The 14557-nt window shown below is 39.2% G+C and overlaps 1 protein-coding gene across 1 annotated transcript; it reads right to left on the bottom strand. All coding sequences in view use genetic code 11, as the record gives it.

Moving 5' to 3' along the window:
- Nucleotides 1-9170: 9170 nt before the first annotated feature.
- On the bottom strand, nucleotides 9171-9701 carry EGR_03958 (hypothetical protein; the record flags this gene model as incomplete). The annotated part of the gene is made up of 1 exon (XM_024493207.1): nucleotides 9171-9701. The coding sequence occupies one exon, from the start codon at nucleotides 9699-9701 to the stop codon at nucleotides 9171-9173; it is 531 nt and encodes a 176-aa protein (XP_024352306.1).
- Nucleotides 9702-14557: the final 4856 nt, after the last annotated feature.

The raw sequence follows: 14557 nt of genomic DNA, 5'->3' as shown, positions 1-14557 counted from the left end.
GTTACAACTGTGATAAATCTCCGTCCACCATCACCTGGGAAATTCCATTCCCTCCAGTTAGTACCAACTTGGAGTAGTGGAACGACCAGTTGGCTTATACTGCTAGTGGAGAAAGAAACGCCTTAGTCAATTCCAGACAGATACCTCACGGTTTCCATTCCTGAAGTAATTAAATTGCAATGTATAAACTTTCTCCAAAGAGACATGCACGACATCAACTTTTACAAAGACTGCCTGTAGAAAGAAAAATCTCGCCTTCATCACTGTCTCCATTTCACTTCTATTTTACAACATGCTGCCTATTTCGCATGTCAGGAGGGTACGGATGGTGAGAATGAGGTGAGGCAATATATTTTTCTTCCACCTCTTCAAGCAAAGCACATCTGATAGGTCACTTTTAAAGTACACGGTATTGAGTAGCCCCATTTGCACAATAATATTGCTTGTGTCGAACTGATTTAATGGCCCTAGTTGTAGCGTAAAAAAGAACAAGAAGCAGAAGCAGAAAGAGAAGTTCACGTTTCACATCCACTAGTTGTTTTATGCCTCAGATGATGGGTCTCGGTCCCAGATATGATTTAATCTTCCCCAAATATACATTTCCGCCTGAACAATTACGTCTTCAATTCATCAAACACACATACAAGCATCTATAGTTTGTGCAAATAAAGTGAGTGTTAGAAGTGGAGTGGTTTGTGGGGCATCATTTTGAGGGTAACAAATAATATGCTTACCCACTTAGCGAATGCTGCGTTATGAAAGACATACCATTACAAATCAACTAAACAAACGCCAATTTCAAATGCCTCACAGGTTTTCATAGCAAACGGGAAAGAATCAAAGAACAAAACAGCAACAGTCTGCGAAGCCCATTGTCATTTGCTAGTGCATACCAATTGCGTGTAACCACATTGTGCAGCAACACTCTGGCTGTGTAGGACACTCCCTCCCAGTTGGCATAAATGTGAAACAGGCGTTTCATCACTCACCTCAAGTATTACTGACAAGTGCATTTGACAGGGTAATCTCCAATGTATTTCCCTAGTCTGGTCTCTGTTTGAAGGATTTTTCACCAGAACAACATTCTTGGTGAACAACTGCTGAGAGGTGGGCCAGCCGTCACTGACCACCCACTTTCCTATTAATGCACAATACATGTTTTAAAAAGTCTCTACTAAATATTCAGCCGAAAATTGCTAATAAAAGGCTGAATTTTAAAGTTACCCATTCAACGTGCTTTTGTTTGAGGGGGAGGGGGAAGATATTACCTCACCTCATTCTCGCCATCTGTACAGTCCTGACATGTGAAATAGGCAGCATGTTGTAAAATAGAAGTGAAATGGAGACAGTGATGAAGGCAGGGTTTTTCCTTCTACAGGCAGTCTTTGTAAAAGTTGATGTCGTGCATGTCTCGTTGGAAGTCTGTGCACTGTAATGTAATTAGCTTAGCAAGTAGAATACGTGATGAAGCTTTCTGCGATTGTGTGGTTTTAAATAATAAAAATCACACTAGTGCATTTGCTGGCTGTATAGTTCTGTGGAATAAAGTTCAGTAAGTTTCCATCCTAGTGTCTTTATTCTTATCTGAGGATGTTATAATATAAAACTCAAGCAAAGTTTTTATTATTAGCCTGTAGAGGAACAACAAACTTCAGGGATGGACGAAGCGCTACAATTTCAAAAGCGCATGGTAACAGTAGACTGCTTTGTTTTTGAGAATTGTCAATTTTAAGGTATCACCTCCTATGGTTGAAGTGGTTGTCATACTGATTCTGGAAGTATACTAACTGTGACTCGGACAGAGAAATGGTCCTTGAAAGTAAACCATGTGTTGAATCCGACCTCGTTCAATAGTGGTCATGCATACTGCTGATTTACTTGGGACTCTTTATTGTCGCCTTCTTTGCAACTTGAGCTCCAATTAAAGTGATTCATTGGATGATATTTTGCATGAGTAGAAAGTGATCAAATGGAGGTATATTCAATATACAATATGGAGGAGCACTAGTCTAAAAGGCTTAGAGAATGAGGGCACCGTATATGTAGATCCTGATTTACTTCAAGCTGATTAAAGCTAAAATACAAACACCTCTATTAGAGATATTTCTAAGTCAATTGCTTTTTGCCTTACTTCATCATTTGCGATCACATAGTACAGCACAAGGTGGCGTCCATAGCCCTTCTACTTTGAGTCTCTGTATAGATAGCCATCCACAGCTGACGTATTCCTTCCATGCCATTTGAGTACGGCTTCTAGCTAGTTAAATAGTTCTCTGTATCAGTTACAGCAATCTAGAACCTCTAGTTATTTCGAAAGACGTAGTGAAACAGACATGCTAGAAAGGTTTGGCCTTAGGCATCTTGATGGCAATCAAACAGCAGGCGACTGAGCATCTGCAGTTGGCCAAACACGCCATTATTTGCCACTTTTTGCACCGTTTGCATTGCATCATGATTATAAATTGCATTTAAGGAAGAAACAGTGCTGAAATATAACTAAGAAAGTAATTAATGAGCAACAATAATATCCATGCAAATAAGTCACCTTAGGAAAATTTTGTTTCCTCTCATGATAATAGAATTAGGAAAAACTAGTAAAATAACAGAACATGTCAGTGAGTGCAGATGAAAAAATGCAGTGGAGCACCCCAAATTTCCTTACCTTCCGTTCTTTACAGGACCTCGATCAGTGGTAAATAGGTCAGACAAAAGATGTACTAAGAATTGTGCATTTTAAATCATGCCTTTTTTTCTCTTCCAGAAGAGATAAATCGTGGGCTTTCATTAGACCGCCTAATATTTCTTTCTGCCTAAAAAAGTACTGCTTCAAATGCTAAGTCTTATTGCTTCGATGGATAAAGAATACTTGTTCACGACCAATGTGGACATTTAAGCAAGAAAATATAGTAAAAAATTTCCGTAAAAAAGGGAATATTTATAATCACGATATATATTATCGCCTTACTAAATAGATGCTTTTGTTTACTTGTCTAGCGAGCGCTTAGCTCCATCGAGATTAAAATATACCAACTTAATTATCTATTCAACCCTTCATTTTGGTTTCGCAGACACCTAAGGCTCCGCTTTTGTACCTCCTCTGTGAGGAATAGCCTCAGAGTCACCCGGTGTCTCAGCCCTTCTGTACTTCAGCAATACATATTCTGCCCTAGTATAATGTCATCTTTAGACTTCATGGAGGATTTAAAGCATCGCATTGGTGGCGGCAGAAAGTGAATCCGAACCTAAAGGGTAACTACCCTGATTTCTATTTCTGAATTTTTAGCATTAAAGTGACGGAAGAAGAGCATATGCTGTGGATGGGAGAATCTGTGACGACCCCTAACAAAAGGGTTAAAAATGATTCTCGCCTTTAACAGCTACCCGAGTCCCGTGTTCTGCAGGAACACCTTCAACAACTGGAGTGACGCTGGCCGTGACTGTTAACTACGTGGGAAAGTTAGTTGTGGAGCTGTTAGTAATACCTGCATGAAGATGTTAATTAAGTGAAAGATCCATACCCCCTTCACCTCTCAACTAGATGAGTCGAACTTTGATAAATATGGCTGGGCAACACTGAAGTGAGAACGATGTGGTAAGGAGGAATGGGCGCTAAATCTCGTGTCACAAAATTAATTCAAACACTGTCCTTAATAAAATCACTTTCTTAGGTCAGCGTTCGTAAGACTATCGATGGGCTCACGAGACAGCCAGAAAATTTCTCTTTTTTGTATGTGATTTCCTAACAAACCAAAACTTCAAAATTGCCGGGATGTATCGGCGACGTTGTGATCAGTTGCTTGACTGGCGCGGTTAGTTTGTGGGTGTTACACCACCGACAACTTTGTGATGGCCGAAGGGGGAGGTTGACAAAAAGGACGAGGCTTAAATGGAGAAAAGGTTATGCAAAGCTTTATTTATTTGCCCAGCTCCTTGTGTTATTTTCAAGGCAACTTAAAGCTCCGCATCCGTTCTTTCCCTAAAGCATGGCCGCCAGGTAGCGTCAGTATCCCCTCAGTCCTTCTGTACGCCGGTAACACCCATTCTTTCCTCTTCTTTTGATTTTAGGGGAGACTAGGGGGGCTACACTAATGGTCACAGAATGCCTATCAGTTAGAATCTCCTTCCTCACGGTCATTTGTTTTCGAACATAATTTGTGGGATTAAACTATCTTTATTTTACCTATCTTTTAAGAGACTCAAAAGGTGTACTAGCCTAATTTCCTTTCCAAGCACGAAAGATTCAGCAAGTCGTGCTCCCAAAAACCCACACTGGTCCTAGAAGATGTTGTAATTCAGGCTGGTAAAACACTCGTTCCTGGAGCCCGTTATTAACCACTTTGTCAAATTGAGGTCGTCTCCTTAAGACAGATCCTTGATCAGTCATGACTAACCACAAAGTCAAAGATCTTGCTGCATACGTGAGTATACTGTGAGGAGAGTAAGATGGGCTTATATGAACGGGCCTAAAACTCCCAATGACCATAGCTTCCAAAACTAATGAGATGCTTACCTTATAGGAACTTATAAATGTACATTCAAACCATTCCCAATGATTAGAAAGTTGAACAGTTTATCTTAGCCCTTATCAATTATAAAGCATATTCTTTACATTAATTTGTACTGGTGCTTATTTTGTGTGGCCACGAAGGTTGTGGAGATCCTAATCTAAGTATTGAAGAAATGAGACTTCAGGAAAGCGACTTCTCTATTGCCGGCTATGTATGCACACCCAGTGTGAGTTATTCCCTTGCGCTTTTGTTGGCTAGAGCGGCCAGTTCTCTGACGAGCACCATTCTCACGTATTTATGACATTATGAATAGTTTTAACGAGTGTACAAATATAAGAATATGCTAGAGTGCCAGGAAAATATATTTCGGAAAGAAGTTTTTAGTATTATAAAACGGGAACGAGGATGTCTGCAGCACACACACTCGCCATTTTGGTCTACTCGGCTAAATTTATGGATAATATGCATCACCCTGTCTAATCTTATAATTGTCTCCAAAACTAGTGATCTCCCAGTGATACTAGACATAAAATAAAGACTGGATACATTTTATACCTTTGTTACACCTAGGCTAGGATCCCCCCTCAATAATTTAAAAGAAATTCACCTTTTAATTACGAATCTGATTTATTAAAACAACCAGCAGCGAAGTTGGGGCGGAAGTTGTTCAGTAGACAGATGTTATAACCGATAGAGTCAAATGATTGAGTGTAAAAGAGAAGAAAAAGAAAGTGAGATAGATACGTTAAGTGCTTTCAAATAACTCAGTGAGTTGAAAGAGGGAATGGCGGTCAAAGACGTGTGAAGGCTGCAGTGGACAACCAGTTTGTGCGAGTTTCCCACTTTGCCTCGACTCAAATCAGTGGTCCTACTATCCCTCTCTGGCCCGATGGCACAGCACGAAATTATTGCAGCGGAGTGAGGCGGAGTGGGACGAGTCCATTCCTGAGTCTTGACTATGGAAGGCTAGTTGAACACCCATACGCAGCTGGAGATATCCACTCCGGAAAAAATCGACATGTTTTGAGACAAACCTTACCTTCTTTTATCTAGTTAGCCATTTGAATGTAAGTGAAATTACATTGCTAGAAGTAGAAGGGTAGGATGGTCCACTACTCGTGTTTTACAGATGACGATTTCATTCAGCCGGTGAGGATGCCATTTTCCTAGGAAAGTGACTCTGTTTTGTTATGGTAAGTGGATGCACGATCATACACTCGCCTTGGTCATAATCGTCACTGGAGTTGGCTTGCACAGTAACAGCCCTAACACATTTGTTCAAGGTTATGGGCTGCTTCGTTAAAATTTGATAAGTTTGCAATGTTTACCAAGGCAGTTGAGGGGGACTACGTGTCTGCAAGGTATGGAGAATTAGGATACACTGGTCGCAAATGGAGGGCATTTGTTAGTGTTTACTGTAAGCGCCTTTGAAGACAACAAGAAAGAAGTGGAAACGCAACTTGTTAATTGACAAGGTTTGTACTGATGGATGCAAAAAGGACGAATAAGTAGAAGGGATAAACAGTAAATGGATGCTAAGTCAAAGTAAATAAATGACGTAAACTCAAGTTTTTGATATCCTGAAAGGGTTTAGTGTCTCCTTCCCGACATTTATGTACCTCATTTCGCTGTGGTTAAGTAAATGTTGCCCCAAAATTTTTAAGCGGAATGGAAGGAAAGATAAGAAAGGGGTTAAAAATTGCGATAAGGACATGATATGTCACTTCATTCTGCATCGAACCTTATACTGTACTTATTAACCAAGTGAAATTATCAAGTTTTCAGAACTTTAATCTTCGTTTCCAATAAGACAATTAATTAGTATGCATTTATCAATTTAATAATATTCCCAAAGAAAGGAAAATCTTTTAAGCGACGTGGCCTAAAGAGGCCTATATGGATATATTTATTCACTCCGCATCCATCCATACCTCCACCCTGTATCCATTTATCCTTCCAGGCTAAAGCTATCCATATTTCCATCTACCGTTTATATTTTTTCGTCTGCCTGTTCTTTTATCCTTTTATGAATGTGCTGTTTGATGCATGCAGAAGGCTGAGAGAACTTGAGAAAAGTTTCAGTCTTCTCCAAAAGCATAATTTGAAAACAAATGGTAGAATGCATAAGTTAATAGATAAAATTCTCAAACCATTTCGTTATCTAAAACAAATTTTTACTCTTTTACAATGCAATCGTTTTTATTCAAGCATCACCTCATCGAGGAAGTGGCTGGTCTAGAATATACCTCAAATCAAGCTACCACCTCTATTGGTGATACGTTAACGTCAAAGTACTTATGATCTTTAAAATAAATTAAAAAATTCTTAAATGGGACAGTTTGCACAATGATTACACGTTGCTTGGAATTAAGACTTTTGTCTTTAATGCGTGAGACTTCCACGAGGTAGGAATGATTAAAACAAAAGTCAACGGAGCCATTTAGATTCCAGGAAGACCGAGTTAAGTTGACTCCAGAGAGTACGGAGGCTAATTTTTATGAATGGAGTGACGACTGGATGGAATTGACTTAAATGGCTCTGATGATATCCATCCCTTGCTCGAACACAAATGCATGTCTTAAACATCACACTAGATTGTACTGTGATCGTGTAGTAATGAAAGATTTTTCCTCACATCACTTACGCACAAAGGCATTGTCAATAAATCGGGAAAACTTATCACAACGATTGATTACAGTGTTTTATTCTATTTTTAGGTGTGAAGTTAAGGCTTCATCTCTAAAAAAGACTACATATATCTTGAAATAATTGCAGGCAACATTTATCGTAATTAACAAAAATAATTTGTTTACTTAGATTACCGAGAAGTTGTAAACAAAATTCAGCAGAAATACGGCTGCTTTGTTAATCGTTCATACTTTAAAAAGGGTAAGCCCTCGCTTGTTCAATTATTTATTCCGAAGAACTATCCAGAATACCTTGCACACTTGAGAGTTAACAGCTCTTGCTACAGGGTATCAGTCAGAACGATATCGTCTTAATTGCCTCCATGGGCGTCACACCCAACGACTTTTCGATTGTTTCCACTTTCACTCTTCATCCACCGCTTCCGGCCACTAGACCAATTTCATTGACCAGGAAAGTACTGCTTGCAAATTAGATCCACTGCTATAGCATGCGTGGTGTCATCGAACTAACTTGACAATTCACAGCGCTTTGGCTCATCTACTTGCAATATATGGCAAATAGTCATCATGCACATATTTAGACTCAAGTAGGCCAATGTTTTTTTCTTGCCACGAGGAACTCTTTATGAGGTTTTATACTACCGAGTATTATTTGTCCAGACCCTAAGTTCTCTTTGCCTCAAAAGTGAAATACGAATTTGTTTAAGTAGGTACTTGATTACAAGTTATCAGAGGTTCTTTTTAAAAAAAAAATTCCATAAAGCTGTTGGGTGCAAAGTACGCAGGGAGTATTTCAAGGAGTGTTACTAAAACCCTCAATAATTTGAGCTGGTTTGATATTTGACAAACAGTTGGCTACAAGGGAGTTAAGAAGATGAAATAAATGCTAGGAGGGTAGGATATCCTACTCATTTTATATCAGAAATCCACTCAAATACTGCTTTTTTACAAAAAAATACATGTCATAAAAGTTAATGATAAAATGAGCTTTTTTATGCACCCTTGACGTTGTTCAGAGCATCACAAAAATACCTATTCAAATGGTACAAAGCTACAATCACTGCGCAACACTATGTTAGTCTAACTAAAAGGTAGGAATAATTACGGTGACCTAGGCCCTTCAACTGTCCTTCACAACCTCCATTTGCTCCGGTTCAATAACCATTCTTATCGGTACTTCACGGTTAGCCTTCTTAATCTGCTTCGTCAACAAATCAGTTGGCGGCTCCGTCTTAGCAGCCTTCTACTTTCCACGGTTGAAGGCGCCAGTTAAGATAAAGAACACAAAACTGTCATCAGAGTCAAAGGCCGCCTCAGACGAGCTGCGGAGTCAACCGAACTTCTTGATGGGGATGTAAATACTCCTCGCTCAACGTGGCTGTCGGTTATATTGATGACGCCCTTGCAGCCTACTCCAATGAAAAACTAATTCTGCCTTAAAACACCCCTTGCGCTTTCAAAGTTTTTATAAGAAGATAAAATCGTTCGGCACATTCCAAGCTTCAGTGAGGGGCATTTAGGATGGTTGAGGTCAATACTTTCTTGCAGTAGAGTGTCCAGCTCTTCTGACCTGATGAAACTGGAGGATTGCACTCATGCACCTATACAGAATCCGCAGTTCATTTATGAGGAATCGTGCTAGATGGGGCTCTAATAACTCCTCAAAAAGACACACCTCATTTCCGTCTCCCTCAATGATACTCATGATAACTCGTGTGACCTCGCCTTCACACAACCTGTTAAGGATGATGCGTTTAGTGTGGAATCAGGCGTTTACAAACGCTTGGAGAAATATTCATATTGAAAGAGAGAGACATTTAATGTACTGCAGACGCTGCATTTGTAAATACTTCGGTCATGTGAGTAGACTTAGTTGGGCCAAAGCTCTGGAGGAGCCGTGGAGTAGCGGCCACAGCGTGACATGACATACGTTTTATGTGATACATGTGACTTAGAATAACGATAGCGATAATCCAGTTCATGCAAGGTTTTGTAGAGCCTCAGAAATTCATTCTCACATTCTTGCGGCCACAGTGAGGAGGGGATTCTGGTTTGGTTTCTCACCCTGCTTGAGATTCTGCTCATACCGTCCATTCGCCAGTTCCACCAAATCCGTCTCAGTCCACTCTCGCCTCAACAGCAGATTGATGAAGTCTTCCACATAGTGAAAGTGGCATGGTGTGGTGGTGAGACACGAAGTGGCAGCACCAACTGTCCTTTCAATGCTCGTGAGCAGACGCACTGTGGCCTTCAAATCGAATGCCATGCATTTGGCAATTCGGTAGATGGACCAGAGATCTCCCAGCAGTGCTTTGTCGATGCACTGGAAGGCCTTGTCACTGCCACCGAAGACGTGGATGACGTAAGGCAAGAGATGTTTGGGCTGTTTGAAGGTGACGAGGTACTGGTGGAGATGAACGTGGGACCCGAGAATCGCGGCCATTCTTTGAACTGCTGCCCCATCGGGTGGGTCTTGAAAAGCACTTTCGATGAGATTGTAGACATTGTCTTGAGAGATCAGATTGTCAATTAATTTGTTCCTCATGCCTTGGAATTCATTCCCGGTGAGATTACTTTGGGTACGCACGTTGAGTGAAAGACGGAGGAGTCACCGACTCTAGTTATAAAAGGTGGGAGTCAAGATCTCAACCACCTCAATGACTTGCTGCTTTGTAGAAGTCTACGTTACGTTCCACATTTACATTAAAACTGTTTTAAAGTCATTTGGAGTTTAATTTGTACTTTTTTATCATACTAATTACGGAGCACTATGTAGCGCATAACTAAAATAATCCACTGCATGGGATCTTTAATAATGATTGCCATGTAATCTTCAGGCAAGATCATTATTTTCCCCTGGCAAAATGAATAATGAGCATTAATGAATGATTTTGTGAAATTTTCTGCATGAAGTTTAGCTGCCTAGCCGCCCTGATATTGACATTGACATTGGCCATGACAATAATACCTACTAACAGCCTGCCCAAAAGAAGGGTCTAGGCATTTCGGAACAATACTCACTTAAGCTTCGCTTATTATTATTGTACCTTTGTAAACAACTCATTTTGCACGTTTTGGGACTGGATGGTCCTCTTATTGAAAAAAGTTCATCTGGTTGAATGCTTAGTAGGGTAAAAATGAATCCTTAGCTTTGTACGTAAAATACAATCAGGCTGTCATTAAGCTTTCTCTAAAAGTTAAGGGAATTGAAGTGCCCAACGTTTGAAATTTATTTCCTATGTTATTAATGTTCAAAACCAATTTGATTCCGGCCTCCCTTACGTAATGGACGCCCTAATCCTCTACAAAAAAGTTACTTAAGCCTCAATTAAAAGCTTCAACTCTGTCAAATCTAGAAAATTACGGGGTGCTAGAACATTCCTTTCATACTTTGAAACAGCCAAACAGTAACCCATTAAAGACGAAATAAGGTGCATTCAATAAAAGAGGTTCGTTTATTAAAAGTGGGAAACATCTAGCTCCTGAGAAAAAAGTAATTTTTTCTCTAAGAAAGTCAAGGCACTCAGCACATCAGCAAGGGAAATTATGTGTAAATGAGTCGAGGCAGTAGTAAAAAGGTTCTGTGAAAAAAATATAAACCAAATAAATGATTTGGATTTCCAGCAAAAGCTGATTTATGCACTATCACTTACTTTTATTGCCCTTGACATTCAAAGCCTGATTGACTAACTTGAATGCATTTACGAACCTTAAGTATATTGATTACTCTATAAAAAATTGAAGACTTAGTGATTATTCTTGAATCATCTTTAGAAACAAATACGAGAAAAATAGTATTTCCGAGTCTAAGTACATTTTAAAAATGCTACAGTGGAAGGGAAGACCAATTCATTGCAAGATTTTATGTGAGAAATCGTAGAAGAGAATCAACTACCTTTACAATAGTGGATTCCTTCTTTACTCCGATAAGGACTCTGTACTGGTGATTTCAAATGACTTGTCAAAGTATGTAGATGGAAGATTAACCTGGTGGAGGTGAACAAAGTGTAATGATTGCTTGTACATTGAATACTGAGATGGTGGAGTGATGATATGGGCTCTGTTTATAGTCTCATACGTATTTAACTACATATTTGACTGTTCGCATTCTGCAGTCTTTGTGATTTGTGTTTCCACCCGGCATCACTGCCTTCTGTCCCTTCTGTACGTCAACGGTGAATCCTCCTTTGTATTGACGTGGTTTATGACAACTTCAGGGAGGGGCCAGAGAACTTCATACACGTGGCTTTGTCAACTAAGACTGACATCAAATATTTTATTTGACCAATGAACATTGCCAGCTCATTTTGGAATTAAAAAAGAATGCAATTAATAATGACTAGTTTTGTACTTTTCCTTGTGTAAACGTGTGAATTGGGATAAGCTTCCCATCTTTAATGCTTAATTTTGCAGGTACCATCGGATCTCGGGAAGCACAAAACTATGCCGAATGTCCAAAAATGCAAAGCTGCAAATAAATCAGTAACCATTTTGGAAATTTTTAAGAGGCTGAATAATTCTCTAAAAAGGGCAGCTTAGTAAACTGGATGGAAAGTTTTTTAACGATCATCCTTAAGAAAAGAATTCATGATTTGCCTACATAAAATTATTCGCGTTATCCAGTAATTCAACACGGGATCCCATTACTTGCACAACTTTGAGGAATTCAATCTCTAAGGTAAAGAAAAAATTATTCATTAATGTTTATATTTGAACAATTTTTTACAAGGTCCTAACCTTATTTACAAGGGATACTTTTATTTTATTTGAAATGCATTTTACTTCATTTTATGCCCGAATTGGTTCTAAATTTCCTATTCAGCAAGGAAATTCAGATGTTTCTTAATAAAATTTTCACCTTTTTTCGTAAAGTCTCTTGCTACTAGGATTGTATTTGCTTATTTTCGGCTCTAAATTCGATTTAGCCGATCACGGTTCGCTTTGTTTTAAAGACAAGTGTTGACGAAGAATTGAAAGATTTGAAAATGACTTCAACCTACGGTGACTACCTTAGTCCGATTTTTTCAGGAATGCTATTGACATCTGAAAGGAAGTTCCTCACGGAGCGATCTGCTGTAACTGTTTGAAGATGTCAATGAAGTAAACGTGTAATACCTTCGCCACTGCTCTACCCGCTAGACAGAATCCAGATAAGTGTTGCTAGGCAGCAGTGAAGTGGGAATAAAGTAGCAAGGAGGCATAGACTTGAAACCTTAACCCCACAAAATGTCTGGCACTGTCCTTTATCAAACGACTACTTTTAGTCCAGTGTTCTTAAGACTAATGATGGACATACGTGATAGCCAGCGCATTCCCCTATTTTCCAAGACAGTTCTTAAGCAAGACAAAACTTTAGATTCGGTGGAATTAACAAGAGGGATCAGTGAGGCAGCAGTCAGTTATCCCCTCAATTGCACATTAGTTCTACGCCCGGCGCTGTTGGTTCATAGTTGTTTTTCCTTGCAGCGCCTACTGCGTTGCGATGATTAATGCGGAAGATTGACCAAGGGTAGCGCTTAGGGCGATGCTCAGAAGACGAGAGGGGCCATGCAAAACGCAGTGTGTTTAGCTCTTCGTCTCGGTTGAGAGGGCACTTAAGGCTCCACCTAGGCGATTCTACTAAGCAAATGCCCTCCATGCTATGTCAGTATAGCGTTTACTTTCGTCTACAGATGAAGTCAAGGCACTGGAGTAACGAATAGTTTAGTTCAATACCACTAAGAACATACCATTAAAGAGAGGGTTGAGAGGATAAAGGATTTGCCATTGGCAATTACAACCTAGTCATATATATTACTCCCAAATTAAAATGGTACTCCCGAGTTACCACTAATCTCCTACCCCCAATGCATTACGGATAAGTTTTCAAACAAAAATTAAACCTGCAAAGGAAATAAAATGCAGTTAATAATGTCGCTTTGTGTCAGTGAGGCATGAATGGGAAAAGGTGCCCGTATAGTGGTATGCATTGGCCTTTACAATTTGCATTCAAAAATGTCGAATTATGAAGTATAAAATATAAGAGGGGGTTTTAACACAGTCTGCATAAGCAAGAGACCGCATCTTTGCAAGACAGCACAATAGGGTACGTTACCAAGGAAAGCAAACATGGAGTAACTGAACTAAAATATGAGGTGGTTCCTATTAGTGCTAAAGTGGAACGAAAAACGCAGGAATCTATCAGCGTCTAAAGAATACAAGTTTTTTACTTATTTTTATGCTAAATTTTATGTGGTATAGTTGTGTTATAATTAACTTACGGCCTTATTATAATGGCATACAATCATTTGTAAAGGATGTACAGTGGATTTAAATGGGTTGTGGTAAAGTGGCGGCTCCCCGAGGCTTCCTTGAGGTTGTGCTAGGCCATAATATAATAAAAAAAGTATTGTAATACGCATAGGAATGATGAACGGTCACTTAACGCCAATCATGTGACCAAAGGGACTCCATCAACCTGCAAACTTTCAGCATAATTTTGGGATGAAAGACGCCCTCCTCTACTCATTCAGTCCTTCCAGATAGTGTGAAATTAAAAGAGGTGCCGAAAAAGTGCGGATTTCACCAAGGAATTAATGGCATGAAGAAGGAGTATGGCACGATAGATGTAGCGGGAAAGCCATGCCAAGTGGGGTCAATGCAGCCTGATTGATCTGAGGAGCTCACACATACAGGATATTATAAACTACCTTAAGTTGACAGAGGTTATATAGACAATCTGGGTCCTGAGATCAATTTTTGAGTAAAATATCCCAAAGATAACTACAATTCGGACCAATATATCACCCATGGAACTTCCAATCTAGGTGTAAACACATGTAAATACATCAGTTGAAAAAGTATTTTACCTGATAGATGCAAAATACAAAAAATTGCAATATTTGTATGAAAGTAAACTACAGTTAGCAGAAAAATTTAACAATGCAAGTTCAAACATTAAATCGATAAAAGTTTTAAATTTTCATTGTGCGCACATAAAAAAAGCTATAATCAACAAAATTACTTGTTGAAAGTTGTATTATTATGATTCAATTTCTGAGAGGTTAAAAGTTGAGATCCTTTTGTGGCTCTGGTAGTTTATATCACTGCTATTTTTGTTTATCATTTAAGCAGAGAGTCTATAACAACGCCCCAGGAATGCACCAATAGCCACTCGACTGGCGCATGGTTTCATTCATTCTGATCAAAATACACTTAAGCCACCTTATTTGCAGTTTTAATCCATTTATGAACTCAGATAAAGTGTATTCGATATGAATTCTGAAGCCATACTAACAAAGTGAGTCGATAATATCCTACTTTTAGTAATGTAGACGTGTACGCGGTGTACGCATCGATGTCCATCCATTCGAACAGGCCTTGGTTATTTGTTACGAAGCCGAAGCAACGATTCTTGGAGAG

This window comes from Echinococcus granulosus, assembly GCF_000524195.1.
Source record: "Echinococcus granulosus chromosome Unknown EG_S00023, whole genome shotgun sequence".
Lineage (NCBI taxonomy): Eukaryota > Metazoa > Platyhelminthes > Cestoda > Cyclophyllidea > Taeniidae > Echinococcus > Echinococcus granulosus.
The sequence above is the reverse complement of the archived record's forward strand: the minus strand, read 5'-3'. Positions and strand labels throughout refer to the sequence as shown.